Raw genomic sequence first — 25,952 nt, 5'->3', positions numbered from 1 at the left:
CTTTTCTGTTTTATCTTTGACGGTTCATAAACTTGAAATAAAAAAAAAAAAATGTAAAGCACCAAAGCAGTGTAAAGTAATTAGAATGTTCTGCAGTGGGGGGGAAGCAAAACTCTATCCAAAAATAATATAAACAAACAACCTATTAAAACATAAAATAGCAACAAAATTGCTGCATTATTCATCTTGATTCCAGAGATGTCCCCTGCAATACTTTACTTCGACCACCATATGTCCTCGGTCTAATGGCCAGAATCACTCAATCCACTTCAGTTGAAACCGCCTAAGGCCTGTGACTGCACAGTAAAATGAGAAGCAGCGCAGTAATGAACTCCCCTTTCTGTCACTCAGTTTTCTCCTAATATTAGCATGTTTCTTGTTAGAACACCAAACTTATTGGCTCTTTATGTTGTTCCTTGCTTTTAGACTCCAGTTCTGCTATACAGGGACTGCTTACATTTAAAAATATATTTCTTTGTCTTGCTCCATTCTAAGGCTCATTATAGACCAACATGGAGACCTCCATATGGTGTTGGCAGCAATAAGACTCACTTTCTTGTCTTGTGCCGAGTGCCTGGCAGATAGCAGTGCCACACATGCAGTTCACACCCTTTTACCCACCAAATGGAAGCTTGCAACTATGCGTTAAAGTGTTGCTAAATCCACAACAGTAAAATCGGTCTGTATATGCAGTGAATCATGCTTGTTATACTCGCTGTGGAACCTAAGGGGTTAATCCTCTTCTTTGTGTAAAAAGACTGTTTTGATCCTGTATGCACAGATCCTTCCCTTCTTGCATTCTGCCAATAACATGTCCAGAGAAGATGGAGTACTGGAGTCACTCTGCACATTTTCAGTTTGGTGTGTATTAGTAGAGTTGTGTTTTTTTTTTTTTTGTTTCTTCTTCTTGGGGGAGTGGCCCTGTGCTGATCATATTCAGTCAGCACTGTCCAGACAGAGGGTATGGGGTCCTGCATCCTGATAGGACAACCAGTGCCATATTAAAATGCCTCCTACAAGTTTTAACCAGGCACTGATAGGACTCGCAAGACTGCTCTAAATGCTGATGATAAAAGGTATTTAGCTGTTTGGTTACTAAAATAATTGCATTTCCATGTTCTGTGTACTGTGGGAGACCAGATATAGTGAATGCAGGGTCCTGGGTTTATTAACACTTAAACCTTGCCATTATAATGCTATGGAATTGATACTCCTCAATTAATTTAGTTTCGGACCCACTACAAATATAGAAAAATTTACAGACAGTAAAATTAGGGGGAGCTGTATGCCTGTATTATTACTTTTGTCATGCGACTATGAAAAATAAACTGTTATTTGAAAAAAAGAAAAATTAGGGGGAAATCGGAACCTCCCATGCAACTTCAGTGGAGAAATACTAGTCCTCGGGCAAGGATTCTCATACACTAGTTCAGTCTTTCCCTGTGCGAAGGTTCGGCCAGGAGGGACAGCTTTCTGATGTATAGCTTGGCAAAGTATTCTCATTGTGTATTAATTACTTGGCATTCTTGTAATCCCTTTCCATCTGCGATCAAAGCAGATTTTATGGATGCTAAATGACCAAGCACATATGTGTGGACTTAACCAAATATGTTATGGGATAGACATCTCAATAATGCCCCCTGGCTGGGATCCAGCTGTAGGCCTATCCTAGCTTCTCATCAGAACATCATTCCGTTCCTTCTTGGCCTTTGAGTGCCTCATGCTGGATGACTTCCCTTCTATGAGTGATCACAAATGTTACAACTGCTACATCGGCCCTACTGACTACGTTCAGTCTGCTGCTGGCATCTGCTGGTTCTAGCTGTATCGGAAGTGTTTTTATATTCCTTTTTACTACCTTCTTTTTCTTGCTGCCCTATTCTTCTTCTTTGACTTTTTGGTCACTTAAAACTGTTCGTGTCGTTGTGGTTAACATGTCCATAAAGGAGCACCTATCTACCAAACCTGATTGTACATGCCAGCTGTTTTTAGTACAGCTCCCAGCAGCCCAAGAGAGAGGCCCTAAAAGTGGACAGTGTCAGTTAGTAAAACAGTGGACAGTGACAGTCAGTAAAGCAATGGTCTTTTTTTTTTTTTTTTTTTTTTTTTACAATTTTATAAGCCCAGTTTACTATGCTTCGGTTACAAATAAACTCTGTGAATTATCAGCACTAATCACTGTTTATTCAGAAAAGGAAGGCCTGCTCTCAATTCTGAAATGATCCCCTGCAGCGCCAGGCAGGAGACGAGGGAATCCGGCAGGGCTGTGGGAGGAACCAAGGGAGCCCACAGGGGAAACCAGGCAGCATAAGGAAGAGTAACCTGAACAGGAGAGGAAGTGGGGGTGGGATATACTGGAACCGATCCCCTGTACTCTCCTCTTGCAACAGCTTAAAAGACGATGGGTCGTCGAGGAGGAGAGTTGGCTTTCAGTGGCAGTCCCAGTAAATGCCGCCACTGCTCCTGTCTGGATTCCAGGGGTCAGCAAGGAAGGGACACGATCCCCTCGTTGCCTGCCTGTGATTAATGTGTAAATCGCGACCAGTGGTTTGCCGATTCCCTGTTTTAAAGCATTTAACAAAGTCAAGGGAACAGTGTGTGGTAGTATTCTCCAAAAGCTCTCACCTGTCCAGTGCTTTCTGCTGCTAGATCTCTGGTGTCTATCCAGGAACGGGGAACACATGACATCTGTACTTGATCTCTGAGCAGTCTTTCACCAGACCAAAGCATTGTTATCTCTGTGTAACTATCAACTTTTGAAAAGCTGGTGGTCCCACATACAGTTGTGTGAAAAAGTTTTTGCTCCCTTTTTTTATTTTGTTTTTTGCATATTTGTCACACTTTAATGACTTGGTTCATCAAACAGATTTTATTATTACACAAAGATAATCCGAGTAAATACAAAATGCAGTTCTTTAAACGATGGTTTCATTTTTATTAAAGTGGAAGTAAACCCATGGATTTAAACAGTTAAAAAAAAAAAGGCATGCCGGAAATGCTAACTGCACATTGGCTGTGCTCTCAGCCAAACTATCAAACCATCCAATGGCTGGTGCCATAACGAATCACATGTGCAGCACCATAGTAGTTGAAGATTAAACAGAGGCAAAGATGGCAGCTTCCTTGGCTGAAATCGATAGTGGAGTTTACTTCCACTTTCAGGCAAAAAAGCTGTACAAACCTGCCTGACTTTATGTATAAAAGTAATTGCCCCCTAAACGTCAATGACTTATTGTGCCACCCTTGGCGGCAACACCTACAATCAAGCATTTGCGATAACTGGCAATGAGTTTTTTACATTGTTGTGGAGCAATTTTGGCCCACTCTTCTTTGCAGAATTGTTTTTATTTAGCCACATTGGAGGGTTTTCCAGCATGAACTGCCTGTGTAAGGTCATGATACAGCATCTCAATTGGATTTAAGTCCGGGCTGCTACTCCAAAACCTAAATTTGCTTTGTTTGAACAATTTGGAGGTGAACTTGCTGTTGTGTTTCAGATCATTGTCCTGCTGCATAACCTGAGTGCACTTGAGCTTGAGGTCACAAACCGATGGCCGGACATTCTCCTTAAGATTTTTCTGGTGGAGCTCAGAATTCATGGTTCCATCAATTATGGTAAGTTGTCCAGGTCCTGAAGCTGCAAAGCAGCCCCAGACCATCACGCTACCACCACCATGTCTGACTGTTGGTATGCCGTTCTTGTTATGAAATGCTGTAATAGTTTTATGCCAGATGTAACGTGACACACACCTTCCAAAAAGTTACATTTTTGTCTCATCAGTACACAGAATATTTGCCTAAAAGACTTGGGGATAATCAAGATGTTTTTTGGTAAATGTGAGATGAGCCTTTGTGTTCTTTTTGGTCAGCAATGGCTTTGGCCTTGGAACTCTCCCATGAATACAATTTTTGCCCAGTCTTTCTTATTGTTGAATCATGAACAACGCTGATCTTACCTAAGGCAAGTGAGGCCTGCAGTTTCCTTAGATGTTCTGAGTTCTTTTATGACGACCTGGATGAGTCGTTGTCTTGCTCCTTGGAGTAATTTTTGTAGGCCGGCCACTCCTGTTCCAAGTTATCTTCATTTGTGGATAATGGCTCTCCCTGTGGTTCACTGGAGCTCCAAAGCCTTCCTAAACCGATACATGTGCATTACTCTACTTCTAATCTGTTCTTGAATTTTTTTTAGATTGTGGTATGTGTGGCTTTTTGTGATCTGTTAGTGTGCTTCACTTTGTCAGACCGTGTCTATTTATTGATTCAACAGGTCTGGCAGTAATCAGGCCTGTGTGTGGCAAGTGAAATTTTAACTCTGCTTTCCAAAAAATTGTGGTTAATCACCATTTATTCATAATTCATCATGGGAAGGGGCAATTACTTTTTCACATAGGGCCCAGGCAGGTTTGAACAGCTTTTTTTTTCCCTTCAATAAATTAAAGTGGAGATAAACCCTTCTATCGTTTTCCATCAAAGAAGCTGCCATCTTGGCCTCTAATGATTCTTCAACTGCCATAATGCTGCACATGTGATCAGTTATGAAACCAGCCATTGGATGGTTTGAAAGTTTGGTTGAGAGCACAACCAATGTGAAAGTTAGCATTTCCGGCATGCCGGGAATGTAAGTGTTTTTTGAAACTGGGTTTACTACCGCTCTAAGTAATAATTTTAAAAACTGCATCTTGGATTTACTTGAGTTATCTTTGTGTAATATTACATTTTGTTTTGAAGATCCGAATCATTCAAGTGTGAGAAATACAAAATAATAATAATAAATAAAAAATCTGGAAGGGGGCAAATACTTTTTCACACAATTATACCTTCTTGGTAAGCCGCCAGTGGTGGTAAAAGCTTCCTTTCTAGTTGCTGCACAGTCAGTTTGTTTTATAAAGTAAAGTATGTTAGAGGTGGAATTTCCTGGTTGGAGCTCTGCTTTAAAACCTAAAGTTGTAAAGCCACATTTCTCAGCTCTTGACACATAGGGGTTGATTTACTAAAACTGGAAAGTGCAAAATCTGATGCAGCTCAATATAGAAACCAATCGGCTTGCAGTTTTTTTTGTTTTTTGTTTTTTTGGGTTTCTTTTTTCAAAGCTTAAAGCGGAGCTCCACCCTAAAGTGGAACTTCCGCTCATTGGAAACCCCCCCCCCCCCCCCCCTCCGGCGCCCACCTATCTGCACCCACTTCCGGCATAGATATCCGCAGAATCTGCGGATATTTACGTCGCTTCCCGCGGGTCCCCCGCTGTCTGCTGGGAAACACACGGATCCCAGAGACAGCGGGGACCATCCTTATTGCGCAGCGCGACTCGCGCATGTGCAGTAGGGAACCGGGAAATGAAGCCACAAGGCTCCACTTCCTGATTCCCATACCCAAGATGGTATGGTGCCGACATCGCGGGCGCGCTGGGGGGTTAAGTGTCCTTATTTTAAAAGTCAGCAGCTGCAGTATTTGTATCTGCTGGCCTTTAAAAAAAATAAATAAATAAATAAAACGGCGGAACTCCCGCTATAATTAAACAAGCTGAAGTTAGAAGCCGATTTTGCTACCATGCACAGCTGCACCAGATTTTGCACTCTAGTTTTAGTGAATCATCCCGACAAAAGTCCTTTATCTGTTAACTGTGAAAAAATATTTGAATTTTTAAATCCTTCTTCTTTTTTTTTTTTTACTTTTTGTTTTGGCAGTCTGGTATTTCAATTTGTATCTTTAACATGTATATCCAGAGATATTTATGCACTGTGTGTTGCCTATCCAGAACCACTTGGGGAGAGACTATATTCGGAAACGAAAACCTTTCTGGAAAATCATGTTCTACAGCAACACGCGGTAAGGGCTTTCATGTGAAAACGTGGAATCTGTGGCACCAATATCATCATGTAAATGCACAACAGCTTAATTGGACACAAAAACTAGAGTATTTGTCTGAAAAGCATGCAATGATTCCATGATCTTTAACTACTTCTTTTATTTATTTATTTTTTACACTTATACAAGATAATACAAGCGCAAAAACTACAGCTATGCTACCACCCATAATAATAATAAATGCAACTTTTGCAGCAAAACAGTAAAAAAAAATAAAAATTAAAAATAACTCCTGCCAATCCATTAATTACTAGGGATAGTGAGTTCAGTTCTCCGCCATCCATGTCTCAGTTCCCCCTAACAATGTAACTGATTGGAGAATAAGAGCCAGTTCACATCTATGTGTGTTAGGTTATTTTGCAGGTTGAATCGCCCACTGAGTTTTTACATCTCTGATTCTTTAACTGTACAGTGTTTGCTTGTGAATTATCAAGTCCATGACCCACATTACTGTACAAAAATTCCCTAGCACAGTTTCCAGATAGTCAGCACAAAAAAAAGCTAGTAACTTGTTCCAACATGTCAGCGATCAGGAGATCATTGATCCCATGCAGGTTTCCTCCACACTGTCAGTGTATCTGCTTACCAGTCTATCCCGGGTATGCCAATACTCCACTGCCAGGAAGACTTGATGAACTACCACAGCGTTGTGCTAGTGCATTGATAACTAGAAGCTGACAGCCGCTGTCTGGACTTGTAGATCGTTCATACACAGAGCTCTGTTTATAATTTATGCTGCCATGTGGGTGGAGCCCTGCACGTCTGCGCTGCTTTTTAAAAACTGGCAGCTAGTATGGGCAACGTCTCCCCTGTACTGCTGCCACAGGGAGGGAGGGTGGGGGGTGGTGGCTGCAGCACTGGGAACATGCTACATGTTCCACCCTAAAATTAGGTCGAACATGTAACATGTTCCCAAAGGTGAACTCATCCTTTAACATTAAACAATATCAAGTTATGGAACTTGGATGGATATATGGGGGACTATATGTATATAGGGATGTATTTGGGGGACTATATGAGATAATTGATTTTGTTGTATTTAGAGTGCATGGTCTTAGGCTTCAGAAGAAAATCGCAGCTGCTAAGATAAGATAATTTTAGGGCCTCCTGAGGATTTCAAAAATCGGTGTATCCTCAGCCCTTTTTAAACTAATTGTGGGGTGACAGTGACCACTGCTGTTAGCAAGTAGCATCACACAGATTGGTTAGCTGAGCTTAGGGACAGCTGTCCAAGCCTTAATGCAGAAATCTGACAGCTGCAGCTACCTAGATATGTGTGAAAGAGGCCTAAAACCAGCAAAAAGTGCAAACATGTAATAAAGAAGTCCCCCCGACACACTTTCCAGCTAGTCGGCACAAGAAAAGCAAAAAAAGTTCAACATCTTCAGTTTAAATACAGAGGCATTTGTGCATACAGGCTCTCCTGGCTTAATGACCAGGTTCCATTCCAACAACCAGGTCGTTAAAACGAGGAGCCACAAGTAATCAATATTTTAAGCATTCTTAACTACTGTACTGTACATTTGGAAATGCATGTTGAACCCCACTGCCCCATTCAGGTGCATCTGTAAAGTGCAGCCTCTACCTCAAATCTGTCTTAGGTTACCAACTATGGGACATATTATTATACACGATTTTATATAGCACCAACAGTTTATGCAGCGCTTTACAATGTAGAGGGGGGACAACAGTACAGTTCAATACAGAAGGGACAGGAGGGCCCTGCTCATAGAGCTTACATTCTATAGGGAGGGGGTGGTGATACAAAAGGTAATAGCTGCGGGGGATGATTTGATGGGGGTGGCTCGGGGACAGTTCTTAGATGGGTGTTGGATAGGCTTCCCTGAATAAATGAGTTTTCAGGGATCTCCTAAAGGTAGACAGGTTAGGGGCTGATCTGACATACCGGGGCAGGGAATTCCAGAGGATGGGAGAAGCTCTGGAGAAGTCCTGACGGCGAGCATGGGAGGGAGGTAACAAGGGAGCTAGTGAGCAGATGGTCCTGGGAGGAGCGGAGGGGACGTTTGGGCGATATCTGCAGATGAGGTTGGTGATGTAGCTGGGGGCAATGTTGTGGATGGCCTTGTATGTTGTGTTAATATTTTGAATTTTATACGATGGGTAGGGGAAGCCAGTGAAGGGATTGGCGGAGAGGAGCAGCATTCACGGATCGGTTAGTGAGGTGTATTAGTCTACACATGTAGCAATGCATAAATTGAGGTCCATCCACATGCCATGGCCCAGTGGAAGAAGTCTGTAAGGCTGCTTTCACACTGAGGCGCTTTGCAAGCGCCTCTCCTCTTTCTCTAGTGAGAAAGCCTGAGTGCTTTCACACTGGAGCGGTGCGCTGGCAGGATGCTCAAAAAAGTCCTGCAATCAGCATCTTTGAGGCGCCCGTGCCCATTGAAATCAATGGGCATAGCTGCCGAATCGCTTTTAACCCTTTACGTCCGTTAGCAGGGGTTAAAGGCGCCCTACTAATGGCTGAAAAACGCTGCAAAAACGATGGCTAAAAATAATGGCGCTTTACCGCCAATGCACACCCCAGTGTGGAAGTGCTCTAGTTGAGTGTGTGTGTGTGTGTGTGTGTGTGTGTGTGTGTGGGGGGGGGGGGGTGGTGGAGGTAAGCTTTACTGAGATTTCAGGGGTCTATTAGACTGCAGATCTCTCTTCTGCCTTCCAAAAGCATCTAATCAAATCAAACCGATTGGTTTACAAGCCGGTAATGTCTTGTAGACAACCAGCCAAAACCAGAAGTGACCAAATCTTCATTGCTTCTGGTTTCATTCATCACCGAAATGTGGATCTTATGGATGTACCACCTTCTCCTCTGGGAGCCGTGGTCCCGGGTTCCCCAATTGCACCAGAGAGCCCTGGAATGGCGGTGGGTGCCCTTCTATGTCATTTAGACGTGATCAGGTGGCTGTAGAGACACTTTGGGATCACTTCTACAAGAAAGCCCATTGCTGGCTGCAAATGTTTATACTAGTATAGCTGCAGCTTTAGCCATGATCCCGATATATCAACACTTCAACCCAAGGCTGTATGGGTATGTTCTAAGGGCATGTAGTGGTTAAGAATATCGCCCTATCTGTGGGTATTGTTTGGAAAAATTTATAAAGAAGCAAAAAAAAAGTGGCGCTATCTCTAAAGAAAAACGAATTCAAACAAAGTGCAAGGATTCCACCAAATGTCTCCACAAATCAATAAGCACAATCGGCAATTTTAAAATAAAATTATTGGATAAATATTCAATCTCACATATCGGTACTGAACATAATACTGTCTTCAAAGATGGATATCATAGCATTTGGCTGGGATCACCCACTGGGCACTAAAGCATAGATGCCCAGTGCTGTAACAAATCACAAAATGTGTAAATATGAAATTAAATGTAACCTTTATTTCATAAATAATGCTGCTGGACAGTGTATTCAGAAGCACCGGTCCTGCAAAATTCAAAATGGGTGAATAAATATAATGATTTCATATACAAAGAAAAATGTATAAAAAAAGAAGTCAGTGTTAGAAACCTTTTTAGGTGCTCGAAATTAATGGTGTGTAGCAAAAAAATCCCAATAATGCTGGATATTATACTCTATAAATTGTTAGAAAAAAGATGTGATGTTTAGCGGTTCAAATATGTTGAAAAAGTCATGCTTTTCCATAGGGTGTACTTCGATTTTCACATGACTGTATTTGCCAAACTTGCCATTAGAATCTTTCTTTCTGACAATAGGTGCAATTCATAAAGCTAACACACCAGGATTGGCTTTTTCAGATGGATACAATAGGAGTTGAACATTACAGTCACACGGCTGAAAATAAAGATGAAGATCCTTGTCATTGTGTTAAAGCTTTGTGAATTGAGACCATTATCACTTAAGTCTAGTAAAAAAAAAAATGCACAAATCATATTGTTTCTTCAAAGTGTAGACAAGAAATGTTTCTCATCACCAGATCTATTTATTGGTTTGTGTTTTTTTTAGAAAGTGTTGGATTCAGCAGAACAAGTTCTGGTAGTCTATCACAAGTTCTGGGAGGAATACAGTCGAGGAGCGGACTACATGGACTGTTTATATAGGTAAATATGATCCGTGGCACCCAACATTTTATATTGACTACAATAGCTAGTCTTTTGATTTGCTGTGTGCTTTTTGGTGAAGCGATGGCAGAAAAATTGCATGAAATAGAATTTGCTTTTTTTCATTGTCTGTAGATAGGAATGCCATACTTCTAGCTCCTCACCCCATTCTAAATACTTCTGTTATGTTTTTATTGCTTTCTGTGTGCCCAGTCTGGACATTTACCCTCCTCTGTTTATCCTGCAGTTGACTCTGAAATAGTAGGCAAGGATACATCTTCCAGGGGATGAGGGGAAAAAGGGGAAAACTGTTTCATTGACAACAAAAACTTTACCCTCACTTAGGGGAGTTGTCCTTTCACTCCCTGCCCATGTCCTTGCACTGGAAGTGAAAAGAAATCTCTCTAATGGTACCCATAGCAAAAAAAAAAAATCTGATCTGTTCTCTAACCATGCCTTGCTCTTAAAAATTTTTTTGGCTTTAACCACTTAAAGCGGGAGTCCGCCGGGAGTTCCGCCGTTTTTTATTTTTCAAAAAGCCAGCAGCTACAAATACTGCAGCTGCTGACTTTTAAAATAAGGACACTTACCCGCCCATCGCGCCCGCGATGTCGGCACCCGAAGCCGATCTCTCGATCGTCTCTCGGGTGCTGCCGCCGCCATCTTGGGTATAGAAATCAGGAAGTGGAGCCTTTCGGCTTCATTTCCCGGTTCCCTACTGCGCATGCGCGAGTTGCGCTGCGCAATAAGGATGGTCCCGCTGTCTCTGGGATCCGTGTGTTTCCCAGCAGGCAGCGGGGGACTTTCGGAAAGGGGCGTAGATTCTGCAGAATCTACGCCCCTTTCCGCAGATAGCTATGCCGGAAGTGGGTGCAGATACCTGCACTGTACAGGTACCTGCACCCCCTCCCCCCTGAAAGGTGCCAATTGTGGCGCCGGAGGGGGGGAGGATTCCAATGAGCGGAAGGTCCACTTTAGGGTGGACCTCCGCTTTAAGGACCAAGCCTCTTTTTCAGACTCTGTGTTTACATGTTTAAAACATATTTTTTTTTTTTGCTAAAAAATTACTTAGAACCCCCAAACATTATATATTGTTTTTTTTTCCTAACACCCTAGACTAGACTAACACCCTAGACTAGAGAATAAAATGGAAGTCATTGCAATAATTTTTTTTCCACACCGTATTTTTGGAAAAAAATCACTTTTTTTAATTAGAAAAATAAGACAACAGTACAATTAGCCGAAAGTATTTTTTTTATATTGTGAAAGATAATGTTACGCTGAGTAAATTGATACCCAACATGTCACGCTTCAAAATTGCACCCGGGAATGGTGTCAAACTTTTACCCTCAAAAATCTCCATAAGCGACATTTAAAAAATTCTACAGGTTGCATGTTTTACAGAGGAGGTCTAGGGTTAGAATTATTGCTCTACCGATCGCGGCGATATCACACATGTGTTGGTGTGGGTTTGACTACCATTTTCATATGTGGGCGCTGCTCACATATGCGTTCGCTTCTGCGTGCAAACTCGTCGGGATGGGGGGGGTTTTAAAAAAAAAAAAAAAAAAAAAAAAAACAATTATTTTACTTGATTTTATTTATTTTTCACGGTTTAAAAAAAAAAAATATATCACTTTTATTCCTATTACAAGTAATGTAAACATCCCTTGTTATAGAAAAAAGCATGACAGGTCCTCTTAAATATGAGATCTGGGGTCAAAAAGTCCTCAGATCTCACATTTGGACTAAAATGCAATAAAGAAATGTCATTTGAAAAAATGTGCTTTTAAGAGGTATGGGTGGAAGTGACGTTTTGACGTCGCTTCTGCCCTGCTATGGTATAGAGACGGGTGGGGGCCATCTCAGCCTCACTTGTCTCCATACCACAGAGAAGGCAGGTCCCGATCGCCTCCGCCACTACCGGCGGCTCCAGTAAGTGGCGGAGAGCAGCGGGTGGGGAGGGTGTCACCTCTCCCACCGCCGAAAACAGTAATCTCACGGCAAACCCGCCGCAGAGACCACCATTATCGTGAACAGGACCAGTGCCTGGAGAGACGGATATCTCGGTTGTGGCATCAGCTGCTGCCGTTGCAGAGATATCCCTCTTCAAAAAATGGATATACATCAGCGTGCGCTGGTCATAAAGTGGTTAAAGTGTATTTCCACTCTTGTAGTGAAATTTCAGAGACCACCCCCTACCACCACCACTATGTTTGTGCTCTATTCATTCTATTGAACGTCGGACCCTTTAATAAAAAAAAAAAAAAAAAAGACTCCTGTAAATGTCCCGTGTCTGGCTACTGCTTCGTTATATAGCGGAGAGGAAATGGTGACATTCATCCACACCTCCTTCAGTCATGGATCTCCTTGCAAGTCAAGCGACTTCCAGTGATCTCAGTACTCCCAGATGGATAGTAAGTTTCAGCGCTCAATGTTTGATGTTTACAGCTCTGTGCAAGGTTAATTAAAGTAAAAGTTTTAGACAACGAAGCAGTAACCAGACATAAGACTATCTCTATTTGTCATTATTGTTTTTATTTTATTTTTTAAGTGCAAATGTATAAAAATAGGTTTTGTCTGGAGTTGAGCTTTAAAAATGATTCTTACTATTGGAGCAGGTGTACATAGGACTCTATAGGCAGCTTCTTTTGCATTGAATATGTAGCACTGACCCCCCCGAAGGAGCGGCTGAATTTTTCTGGGCTTACCGATTACCTCCACCAGCTCGTCACTCGTTATTCTTGTCTAGGGGTTCCCAGGGTTGATGTCCCAATAACTGTAGAGACCGACACTTGAGTTCGTTTTTTAAGATTTTTATTGTGCATAAAACAGTTGAACAAACTCAGTCTCTTTGTTGGGAATAGAGGGTATAAGGATAAAGTATAGCTCAGGTGCTTGGAACTGCTAACTTCAATGAAAGTCTCTCTGTACATAATCCAGGGAATAGCCACTCGTAACTGGATTCTTTAACTGTTGGATAAATCCTTGAGCTTGGATCTATCAGCCAACAAGTAATTCTAGCCTTGCAAAGTCTCTCACACAGACTTGGTTGAAAAACGTAGTTGTAACCGGAAGGATAGCTGTAGGAACTTTTCTTACTGTACCAGAATCTTGCAGCCGGTCCGGCGATACCGTAAGAAATGCGGATTCAATCAATGTCCATGGCAGCTCAGCTTCCAGGCTCTTGCCAAGCAGCCAGCCTCGTGTGTGCCCCTCTTACTGAAGAGTCCTCCCCTGGTTGCATGTAGAGTTGCTGGGCTTCTCCAAACCCGAGACGGCACCGGAACACCTTAGAATCCTCCTTCCAGTTACTGCGCCTCGAACTAGCCAGTTCCGAGGCTCAGAAATTGATGGATCCACAACCCAGGCCATGAGGGCCTCTGGGGGCTGGTCAGGAGGACCAGGACCACGGAGTCAGCAACAACTTCTGGACCGGAACCCAGAACCATGTGACTTCAGCATCTTAAGTACCCTCTCCCGGAATACACGCGCCCACTGATTGGCTCCGAGAGCGAGATTGGTACCCAATGCGTCCAACCAGACTGCGTTCTAGGGCCTCACAGGTGCGAACCCCACCTATGACCAGGCAGAACCTTGATACAGCCCAGCCAAACTGATGCCAAAGCATAATTTAGAACAATTAACCCCAAAACTCAACTACAGTTCAGGGAAAAAACTAAATTTACAGATATAGCGCATACTCATCAGGAGTACCGGCGCTACAAATAGATGGCAGACAAGGGACAGACTGAGACCATAAAATGAACCTTGAGATCTTTAACCCTTTGGTAGGATAGACGGTGCTGCACATCTAGTTTAAAACTGTTAGAGGAGGCTAAATAGGATTTTTCAGTCCTGAAGCTTTCAGAAAAGGGCAATTAAAAAAAGGTAAGCGCCAATTTTTATTTAATTTTCAGGTTTGTGCTATGTTACTGAGGAAAAAATATAACAAATATAAAGTAGGTGTTAATCCCAATTTAGAAACAAAGAATGCTATCGTGGAATATCGGTGACGTTGAATTTTAAATTATTATTGTAATGTTTGATTTTATTATTTTTATGTAATTTTTGTTTTTTACTTATTTGTTACTCCTAGTAGCAATTGTAATAATGTGGCTTTCAATGACTGATTAGTTGAAGCCTCTGCCAAGTTTAGAGTACATTGGTTACAGTCAGGCATGAGCAGTACATTTGCATTTCAAAGGATTAGGTGCTATGTAAATCTTTTATAACCATAATCTACATTGAGGAAGGCCATACACCACAGACAAAACTGTACATGTATGATCTTTTAAAAAATGTAATACAATTATACTTTGTACTGTATTTCATTAACATGGTATAACAGTTTGGCACAGGTTTATTTTTTATTGTGAAGTAACACTAACACTGGATTCACACCTATGCATTTTTAGTGCTTTTTGCATTTTGCAGATTTGTACTACAGTCCATTTAACATGGTTTCCTATGGAACACATTCTGTAGTACAAATCTGTAAAATGCAAAAAGCACTAAAAATGCATAGGTGTGAATCCAGCCTAAGGCCCCATTCACACCTGAGAGTTTTGTAGCTTGAAGGCCTGAAGCCAGAAGCCCCAAAAAGCATGAAGCTCAAACAAGTTCTGGAAGTTTTCTTTCAGGCAGATTTGGGCGGTTTTCTGGTTTTTACCTTGGTGACGTTTTGACCTGCACAAAATATTGGCAAAACACTGTAAAAAATGCGGCAAAAATCGCGGCTAATCGCGTGTGAATGGGGCCTTAATACACACTGCCGATTAGGGCTGTTGCAAACAATGGCGTGAGGAATCTGAGACTTCTGCTGCGACTCACAGCAGGCAAGTTCTGCCGATGGCCCTGGTCACCAGCAGCCACAGGTATTCTGTTATGCAAACAGACAGCGATTCGCTGCAGTGATCGCTGCTGGGTGCACTTTGTGTGCATCCACTGCAGGTAATCGCTGGCTGTGAAGAGAGCTGCGAATATCTTCGGCCAGCCACAGTCCTTATAGTGAACAGGGTTGGGCACTGCACCTACCTGCTGAGAGCCGCAGCAGAAATCTCTGATTCTTGCCGCTACTATTTACAACAGCCCTAATTGCCGTTGTGAATGTAGCCTACGTTTACAGACATGAGCTTTAAAAACTTTGCAGCTGGGAGTGTATGAATTGTAGCAGCTCTGTGTACATCTGTGTCACACTTCTCATCATCCCTGTCTTAACCTGTGCCTGCCATGTTGTGCATTTTGGCCCAGCAATACGTTAGGGGCCTCTGTGAAGCACTGTGCCCATCTGTGATGATAATCAGCAGCTGCTGCTCTGTGGTTTGCAGTGAAGCGGATTCTCATTGCTAATAGTCATGCCTCCTCTTCTGCAGGTACCTTAACACACAGTTCATTAAGAAGAACAAGCTGACAGAAGCTGACCTGCAGTACGGCTACGGCGGTGTGGATATGAATGAGCCACTGATGGAAATAGGAGAGGTGGGTATTCTCATAGACTATGGTTTTAATATGCTAAAACGTTCAAAAGACCCATAAATCAAAGTGCTGACATTTTCAACATTCCTGGCTGATGTGAATTTAGAGTCATGCAGCAGCTATATCAGTAATTGTGACCTCGGCACCCCAGGTGTTTTGGAACTCCATTCCCCATGATGCTCATACACTCTGCAGTGTAGTTGAATATCATGGGGAAAGTAGTACCAAAACTTCTGGGGTGCCAAGGTTTGCCATCACTGAGTTATATGCTTCATTTGGCAATTAACAGGTAAAATCTGACAATGTGGAGTGATATTTTCCAGTACTGCATTAGCTGATTGCATAGCATCATGCCACCTTTTTTTCCTGACACCGTTTCTTAATATTTCTGATATGATTTATTTCCAGTGTAGGACGTCATGTTGTAAGGCCGTGGCTATCCTACCAGCAGATAGGAACGCCAGTTCATACATGTATCTCAAATTGAGCTTTTCATGATATTTTCCACCTATCCGCCTGCATTTTTTGTATTTTTCATCGCCACACAGTAATACCCTCTAAGGAACAAAATAAATAGTCTGTAACATTACCCTTAAAGGTTAAGGTGACCTTCTGAACATGTCTCATGGTATACCCGTATTTAGGGTGTAACATGTTTAGTATCCCTCCTTCCCTCTGACAGTGGGTAGGAGTTCTTCTCTCCGCACAAAAACGGCGCTAGTCTGCGGGGCTTCACCCACACAGCTACATCATCCACAAACCTATAGACCATTCCCACGGCTGAGTAACTATCTGCTTGTACTAAGGTAATGGCAGGGAGCTGTTAGCAGTGTCTGCAGGAGCCTGAAACTGCACCCGCCACGATCAGTGTCTGCAGTTATGCCGGCTCCAGTGTTTTAAAAAAAAAAAAAATATAATAATTAGTTGAACACTTTTTTACTTGCAAAATTATTTATTTTTACTAAAGCTGAGAGGGAAATCCACCCTAGTATACTTGTTCTGTTGGCAACTCAAAATTTTAGGTCATCACCACTTTCTTTTGCTGGTGTCATTGGTGATAAGGGCAGTCAGGCTTAAATCTCTCTAACGGGGACACAGACCACAAACTACTCCAAATCTGAAAAGAAAAGGGGAGCCTGTTATGGTCCTATTACTCCTGTGGTTTGCTTAGTTCTGCACTTCTGTGACCTGTATTGAGCCGACAGTGGGCTAAAATCAAGATGTCACTCACCCAGTCCAGGCTGTGGAGGGATTCCTAATTTAATGTCAGGGTCCACTTAGATGCCTGAGCGGCAGCTTGCTCAACCTCTGTGCGCCACTCTGAGCCTTAGCCAGCCACTCCTTTCCCCTCCAATGCCTGGAGCTCCAGTGAGCACTGGAGGGGCAGAGCAGAGAGTCAATGAATGGCAGTCACCGGCTCTCTGCTCAGTGAAGACTGAGAATTGAGCAATGTACGTTTTTGTTATTTTGAAATCCCACATTTCTTTTAAGTTATACCTTAATTTTCGCCTGTGGTTTTAATATCTGTTTTCCTCACTGCACTTTTAATATAATAATTTTTTTTTTTTTGCATAAATTTGTGTATTGTAGTCTGTATGTGGATTAATGTAAGCTTTTGTGCCAGCATTGGCAGAAGGAAGAGTGCTGAATAAGATTAGGTACATAAAAATACAGATGCACAGGCAGTTTTTGGGTACCTGTGGCTCCAGCTCTGATGGGGGGGACAAAAGCAAACCTAGCTTTACTGTGTAGTTTAAATTCATACATTACCCCCAAGTGTCTTGTCCTTCATTGATTACCCTTGGCACCCCTTACTTGTGAGAGGATTTCCAGAGGCAGGATGAGAAAGGGAGCTGAGTAGTGAAGGCCTTGGAGGCACTGCAAGGAGGCACAACCTGCCATTGAGCAGTGATGATCAGCCTTTCCAATAGGGACCCAAATAGAAGTATTTTTTCCTTTTATAGTTTCAATAGGCCATCTAGAGTCATTAGAAAAGTGGGTTTTTTGTGCCACCTGCAGGACTAGGCAAACAAAAAAGGCTTGTTAACCTTTGCGGTTGAAAGCATATTTTTACCGCAAGCCCAACCGCTCACTATAGCCTCCAGCAGTAATCAAAATAAAAAAATCCAACAGATTAATTTGTACCCAAGTCGATCGATGAATTGACTTGGGTATAACCAGCCTGCTCATAGATGAATTGACTCTCGTTTTGGTCCCTGCTGAACCGCCCCAGATTCAATCCAACTATGGCCGGATATAGGTCCCAGGCATATGAACACTTACCAGCTCCTGTGCGCTGAGTTGTATAATCCCTGGTGCTTTCAGGCACGGGGATAGCTGTGTAGAACAGCCAATAAACGAAAATAACTGTACAAACGCGGTAAACCTGGTACATTTGTATCTGAGGAGTGGGGCAAGAGCTTGTGCGGGTAAACGCCAATGCAGACGCCATCAGCATATTTACTCGAGCACGGCCACATTCAGCCATTCAAAGCTGTTATGCAACTATGTGCATATTAAGCCTTACCTGTGCTGATTGTAAACCCAGATTTACACTTCAGACACATAAATACACAATTTTTGAGTTGTTCTTTTATAAAATAGTGAGTATACATACTTTTTAATATTTATTTAACTTCTTAGTTGTAAAGTGGACTAGGTGTACCAGAACTAATACTGTCATTAACAAAATGTTAGCCATACAAGCTTGTTCTTATGATATTGGTTACAAACTGAGTTGTTAGTTCTCAAGATTAATATTATCTCATGTTTTGCAGTTAGCACTAGATTTATGGAGGAAGTTGATGATTGAACCACTGCAGGGCACCCTCCTTAGAATGCTTCTTAGAGAGATTAAAAGGTAAGTACATTTAGTTTGTCATTTTCTACTCCACAGTAAAATAACAAATGCATGCATAAATAACTTTAAGCCTAATATACACAAGCATGATGTTGGGCAACATTAGATGGTTAAAAAGAAACCGTCAAACATTCGGCCCATGTGTACTGGAGTTGGTCCAACAAAAGCCAGCCATTCGGCCAGCTTCTATCAAAGGGGCATGACTGAAAGAGGTCTGCCGACTTTCTCCCTATCAGTATAAATTGTATCCATGTATGCTTAACTCGCGAAAAGTCTCTTCTATTGCTCTCAGCCTAATCCAAAGCCCTTTTTTAATTTGTTGCTACTGTGACCATTCTTCCCGTTTTAGAGGGTGGCTATGTTGATTTGTTCTCCATGGTCCCACTGTAAGTAGGGACATAGCCACCCTCTCTTGCACATTCCCAAGATGGACAAGGGACTATGGGCAAATCTTGCTCTAATGTTCTTTTTTTGGATAGAAAAGGCTTTTCTTAACACACCTCTCATGCAGGTTAATTGGTGCAAAAATTTGCTGATTGTAAACGCATATACTTTGACCCCAACTGTTGCAAGAGTTAACTAAACACCCCGCAAATGAATGAAATTGTAGGGTTCTTGGAGACTTCTTTTAGCACCAAACTAGATTGTACTGGTTATGATTCTCTAGGTATTTGTCCATTCTTGCAGTAATAATCTGTTAAAAAAATTAGAATGTGGATATTACTTCTAGTTGCTAGTCACATTTTAGGGTACAGCATGGCTTCCTCCTGTGAATTGTTCATTTTATTTTTAAAGCCCGTCTCCAGGCAAAAAAAGTTTTCCCATTTAGTGCGGCTGTGCCCACTCTGCACACGTTATCTGCTTGTGCCATCTAAGGCAGGGTTTTCGAAACTTTTCAGGGCCACTTTTTTGTCCTTCAGACTTTAGGAGGGCCGGATTGTGGCGAGCAAGGACAGAAAATGTCACGGGCCAGCATCGGTGAGAATTAATGTGGCCTCAGGGTTGGTGGTCAATAGGAAGATGGGTATTCCCCCTATTAGGAGGAATAGTATCTCATCATTGGTATCACTTAAAGCTATAGTAACCCATTGTTGGTGTCAGTGGGAAAAATTGTGCCTCATATCAGTGGGAGGAATTGTGCCCCAAGGGCTGGTTAAAGGCTAGCAAAGGACCCCATTTGGCCGCAGTTTGGAGACCCCTGGGGAAAGGAGAAAGGAAACTTTTATAAACATCAGATAGTATAATTATAATTTATCAATACTGTGAGGGAGTACCCTCTGATGTATATTGTATATCAGTTATATCACATGATATGACCCACTGTTTGCTTCCCCTTCTTAGTCCAAACTGTCTCGCATTGTGTACAACAGAGCTCATATTTTAACTTTTGTATCATATTGATGTCCAATTGTCTCTTTGATGAATAAAATGAATATTTTTTTTATGAAAACATTTCTGACTCCTATTTGCTGTTAAAAAGCAACATGGGGAATTTTCCACTTTCGTTGAAACATTTGTATCGGGGTGTGCAGCTTTATTGGACTCCCATACATGTGTCATTCGTTGCTATAGGAGAAAGGAAACTTGCCTACCTAATTCTCCGTTCCTCCCAGCACAAGACAGGTCTGGCATCCCCATGCTCCAGCAATCTTGAATTGTGGACTGTTGCTGACGTCATCAAGCCAGGGCAGGTTCCAAAAACCATGAACAGCCCACCGCTGGACCATGGGGGAGTGCCCGTTTTCAGGCAGAATGAAGGATCAGGTGAGTATAAGCTAGGAAAAAAAAAAAAGCGCAATCGACCCATGCATGGTTTTCTTGCTTGGAGTTGGGTCTTCATGCTAGACAAAAATTGTGATGGTTAACATAGCTTATATTTGTTTTAATTGAAGTTCCTATGTGTAACTCCTCAGGTTTTGAATTTGCTGCTTTCATGGTTTTTTTTTGTTTGTTTTTTTCCTTCCCCCAGTGATCGATGTGGGGAAAACCCAAATCAAAAAGTAATCCATGGGGTTATCAACTCCTTTGTTCATGTTGAACAGTATAAGAAAAAATTTCCCTTAAAGGTATGTGGTTCCTTTTATTGATTGACTGTGTTCATATAAATTGTAGAGCAACACGGTGGTTTAGGGATTTCTCTCCTTTTACACAAGCTTCATCAGTTCCCTTACCGATTTATTAAAAAAAGAGATGTAAAAACTGATCTCATTCAGTTTTCTTCCGTCTGAAAAAACAATAGATGGATCCAGACTGATCACCCATGTGAAGGGGCCCTTAAAAGAGCGTTCCCTTGACAAATGCATTCAAATTAAATCCTTCATCTTCAATAAAGTGCAGTTTACATCATTATAAAGTACATCCATTTTTCCATTTTTCTATTTTAATTTTTTTTCCTTTGTTGAAGAAAATAGTCATCAGTGAACAAAAGTATAAACAAAAAATCTGTTTCTTGCCTAAAAACAATCTTAAATGAACAGCATGAGTTTACAGACCGGAAAGGAAATAAACCTTTTCCCATTTTTATTTTATGGACATAAACAGAAGTCAGATGTAAGTGGATGTGTATCCGTTTACATCCCCCTCCCCCATAGTCACCACATTATGTTTCAGTCTTGATCTGATTGAAAAGCTGACAGAAGGATCCAGACTGAATGCCCTATGAAAGGGCCCTAAGGGCCGCTTCACACTGCGGGCGATGCGAGGCGACACGACTTGCCTCGCCGCGATCTGACAAGTCGCCCCCGTTCTGTACAATGGAACCGTTCTGAGAGGAGCGACTCGAGTCGCTCCGACTCATAAAAAAGGTTCCTGTACTACTTTTGGGCGACCTCGGGGCGACTTGCATTGACTTCTATACAGAAGTCATTTGCAAATCGCCGCTGAGGTCGCGGCAGGTCGCGGCGAGGCAAGTCGGTGTCGCCTCGCATCGCCCCCAGTGTGAACCGGCCCTTAATGTCATCTTACCTAGACCTGAAGCTACTTCTCAGAAATTAGAATCACTCCTGCCTTAAATAGGTCTGAGCCTTATTGGTTACTCTAGGGAAATAACTCCAGCTCATGGTAACAACACATTTTTCGGCTCGGTTCACACTGGAACCGGCTGCGGATTGCACAGGAACGCTGTTCTCAGTTTCAGGGGCGAATTGGGGCCGATGCCTGACTTCGGTCCTGAAACGGAGACAAAGATGCACAGCATTTGTGTAGTGCGCTCTGCAGCCGCAACAGAGATATGTGAACCGGCTCCATAGTCGGTCACATTCTCCTGCTATGCGAATTGGATGCAGGAAAACACCGCATCCAGTTCGCATAGGTCTGAACCCAGCCTTGGGCCCCATTCACATCTAGGGATTTGAAATCACAGGCAGAATCAGCGCAATTTTTGCCCTCCATTCCAAATTGTGCAAAAATCCCAGCAAAACGTGTGACATGCATTTGGGTGGCATTCATTTTTAAAGGCATCCCAAATGCAGTGCAATTTTAACGAGATTGTTGCGCTAGAAAAACGCGTGAAGCTTGTACACCAAAAAACTATGCAGGAGGTTGTTGCATTCAACAAACGTGCATAGCACAGTCCACTCAAATCAATGGGCTGCCCTGTGTGTGACAAACGGAAATGCGTGTAGCTCGCCCCAAAAAAATGGTCAGCGGGAATGCATGTTCCTGCTACATGAATTACGAATATGTAGTTAATACATGGGGCTCTTAGTGTATACTGTATGTACTGTTTTAGGTGTTTTTGTTTCCATCAGACGGTCTATGAATTTAGTTTTTCCCCTTCTTTATATTGGATGACCATGGTAGGTACGTAAGGTTATTAGCTGTTTGGGGGCACAGACTGTTATAAATGTTTACTGTTCTATAAAGCAGTGTTTCTCAACCTTTTCAAGGGCACCCCAACTAGAAAAAGTATTTTCAGTCTTCAGGCACCCCTGTCCAAGGCTTGGGTCATGTTACTGTGTATCGTGTAACACACACAAAATCACACTTTCCTGACACACCGACATATTCTCTTTAGGGGTGCCATTAATTCTTAATGGTACCCCACACATTCGCAAACATGGGGTGATTTTGGTGCAGCGTAATATAATAAAAAATTGGAGACCCCTGCCCTACACGCAGCACGTATCCACACAGATGTGAACCAATGGCTTGTTCACATGTCAGGTTGAAGGGGTGGTAAAACGACATGGTTGAACTGTTTTTACCACCCCAACTGTCCCCCCTTTGGCTGCAGAGGCAGCAGCTGGGAGTGTACACATGCTTTGGCTGCAGCTGGAGGTATACTCGGGGTGAATGGGGCTGTACTGCAACCACCCCGCAACTGTGTGCATTGCATGCGGTTGCAGTGTGATGATGCTGCATTTAGGTGATTAGAACAAGTGGTGAGGAGGCAACATATTGGCTCTTTAGCGCCTGCCAAATGCCTCTGAAAAGCGATCTGAGCTTGGATTGCTTTTCAGAGAAGCAGCAGTCCTTGCTGCTATCACAAATGAGCACTGACCATGCAGGAATAGGGGGGGTCAGGATTAAAATTAACATACACATGTATATACACACACACGTATATATGCACACATACAGACACATGCGCGCGCACGCACACACACACGTATGTGTGTGTGTGTGTGTGTGTGTATATATATGTGTGTGTGTGTGTGTGTGTGTATATGTATGTGTGTATGTATATGTGTGTGTGTGTGTGTGTGTATATATGTGTATATATATATATATATATATATATATATATATATATATATATATATATATATATATATATATATATATATATATTATGTGTGTGTATTATACACAGCCAAACGTGTACATGTACACAAACAGCGCTGTATCCTGGCCTAGGCTGAAAGGCCTAGGGCAGCACAGATAGAGTCGACTGGGCTGAGAGGCAAATTATTCTAGCGCCCTCATAAAGCGGCCGCACTGCTTCCGGTATGCAGGCGGCCGGTATTCTGCAACTGTAGGGGGGCACTTATAATTTTGACTGCCCTCTCATCTTGGATCACAAACCTTCCTCACTGTGTTATGTTTTCTGCTGCACTGTTGGCATGGTTATATCTTCTTAGTCCTCTCCATAAAATGATCAGGAATTTGTGCTTAAAGTACAACTGTAGGCAACAGTTTCCTTTCCTTTTTTCTTTTTTTTTTTTTTCTTCCCATTTTGGATAGAGTAAGGGAGGGTTATAACCCCTGTCAGTTTATTTTTTACCATCCCTGTCACATTGCAGAGATTTCCTTTCACTTCCTGCCCTATAGCCATTCAGTAAGTGAGAGTAAGTATATGCTAATTAAGGGAATCCATGCCCCCCGGCCCCCATAACTAATGTCCCCACTCAAAAATTTCAGGGTGGGTCTTAAACAGCAAGGGGTGTGGCCTTGACAGGAAGGGATGGGTAATATTTAAATTAGGGGTGTGCAAAAAAACCAAATACACTACTGCGCACACCCACACATAAACACATGTTTAAAGCCCATTTAAAAGTTCTAGTACAATACCTTTTCATCACACAGGCGGGTACTGCACTGTAGGGGGAAACAGAGCGCACAGCACACTCCCCTTTCCTTTACTTGCTCTTGGGAACTGCGAGGGAGTTTCGTCAGTTTTAGCAATGTACAGTCCGGCTGGGGATCACATGATCAGGCTCGTCTGACGGCCCTTCTCTCCCCTGATCCTGTGATACAGCTGAGGACCTCTGGCAGCACACTGGTTGAGAAAGGCTGCTATAAAGTATGAAATAATTTCACCGCCATATATAAATGACAAAAAATGTTGTTTTCCTTTGCTCATGCCATGTTCTTTGTTTCAGTTTTATCAAGAAATTTTTGAGTGGCCTTTTCTGGCTGAAACAGGGGAGTATTACAAACAAGAGGCATCAAATTTATTACAAGAATCAAACTGCTCACAGTATATGGAAAAGGTAAGCTTTGCTGTTCATTCTGTTGAGACTTCAGATTTCAGATGAATGATTGGAGGTTAGGAGGGTGCGTTGTTTTGATTTTGTTGTATCTGTTATATAGTGTTCAGCTCACCAATGTCTTTACTGTTTCTCTGCAGATTTTAGGTAGATTAAAAGATGAAGAAATGCGATGTAGGAAGTATTTAAACCCCAGTTCATATAGTAAAGTGATTCACGAATGCCAACAGAGAATGGTCGCCGACCACTTGCAGTTTCTACATGCAGAATGTCACAATATCATTAGACAAGAAAGGAGAGATGGTAAGTGTCCTGTAAGGGTTATAGGACAGACACCACCAGCGGGTTTTGAAGGGGTTTTGGCAGGCTAATGATATGATAAATCGGTAGAGTTCTGGTAGTAAAATGAACAGAACGATTAGAAGAGCCAGAGGTAAACAAGTGTATAGAACCCAGAAAAAATGGCTGATAACCTTATACCATAGTTTGTTGAAAAGCAAATAAACTAGATCTAAACTTTGAATAGGCTTCATGTAACCGATCCACGAGCACCTCATTGCTGCATATGAGATCATCAGAAAGATGCAGTGCTACCGTATGCCAAAATGGTCTAATTTGCTAAATGATGTAAAGTGAAGTGGAACACCAACCAGACATTTTGTTTTTATATTGCCACGGTAGTCTTCACTGGTGAGATTTGACTTGGTGCTCTGATAACACAAAGTGAACAGTATTTCCTGAATGGGATCAGTGCAATAAAAAGTGTTATGCCGCGTACACACGATCGGAATTCCTGCCAGAAAAAGACCAATGAGAGCTTTTCTTCGGAAAATGCGACCGCATGTATACTCGATCGGAATTTAGCTGTCCGAATTCCCGCCAGTCAAAAATTGATAGCATGTTCACAATTTTCCAGACGGAAAAACTTTCTATCAGTAATTGCGATCATGTGTATGCAATTCCGACACGCCAAAAATCATGCATGCTCAGATTCACGAGACAGAAGCTATTGGCTACTGGCTATTGAACTTCCTTTTTCTAGTCGTGTTGTACGTCACTGCGTTATAAACGATCGGAATTCGGTGTGACCGTGTGTAGGCAAGACAGCTTGAGCCGAATTCCGTCGGAATTCTGTTGGGAAAACCATCAGAGCTTTTTCTGCCGAGAATTCCGATCGTGTGTGCGCTGCATTAGAGTATCTAATCCTTTCCGCAAAGTGTTCTCACTGTAAGGATTGTTCAGGTTTTTGCTACTAATTAGAAAAGCATGTTAAAGCTTTTAAATCCCTAATGTTATGTTCACGCTGCTGCAATTAGATTTTGATCCGACTTTCAGTATGATTATGTGATGCAACATAGATGCTAGTTTGATTTGGTTTGCATATTCTGTAGGTTCAGAATTGTGCTGAAATTGAACCAAAGTAGCACAGGACCCTTCTCCAAAATTGCACTACATTGATATGAGCAGTCCCCATTGAAAACAGTGTGATATCCATTGTCATACAATTCTGTGTGATCAAGTTGCACCTGAAATCTCACTAATGTGAATCAGGCCTAAGGCTTGGTTCACACTAGTGTGGGCCATGCATCTCATGTTTCCTCGGGCAACGAATGGGCTGCTGTACCAATGTGAAACATGCAAAGAAGATGCATGCACCTTTTTAAAAATGTGGCCACAGGGAAACGTTTCCTGGCAGTTCCCGCACCCATGATCATGCTGCAGACTAAGATGTGTG

At 42.2% G+C, this 25,952-nt stretch overlaps 1 protein-coding gene across 1 annotated transcript in view; it reads left to right on the top strand.

The window, feature by feature from the left end:
- Positions 1 to 25,952, top strand: part of CUL2 (cullin 2) — a 154,524-nt gene that overhangs the window by 35,632 nt on the left and 92,940 nt on the right. Inside the window, exons 3-9 of the mRNA XM_077491103.1 lie at positions 5,724 to 5,826; positions 9,855 to 9,949; positions 15,325 to 15,430; positions 18,205 to 18,287; positions 20,257 to 20,353; positions 24,110 to 24,220; positions 24,358 to 24,520. Coding sequence (XP_077347229.1) covers positions 5,724 to 5,826; positions 9,855 to 9,949; positions 15,325 to 15,430; positions 18,205 to 18,287; positions 20,257 to 20,353; positions 24,110 to 24,220; positions 24,358 to 24,520 — 758 coding nt within the window. The remainder of the gene's footprint in view (positions 1 to 5,723; positions 5,827 to 9,854; positions 9,950 to 15,324; positions 15,431 to 18,204; positions 18,288 to 20,256; positions 20,354 to 24,109; positions 24,221 to 24,357; positions 24,521 to 25,952) is intronic.

This window comes from Lithobates pipiens, unplaced genomic scaffold (genome assembly GCF_037356315.1).
Source record: "Lithobates pipiens isolate NorthernLeopardFrog02 unplaced genomic scaffold, aLitPip1_a1.2 Scaffold_19, whole genome shotgun sequence".
Taxonomy (NCBI): domain Eukaryota; kingdom Metazoa; phylum Chordata; class Amphibia; order Anura; family Ranidae; genus Lithobates; species Lithobates pipiens.
This window is presented reverse-complemented; position numbering and strand designations above follow the sequence as displayed.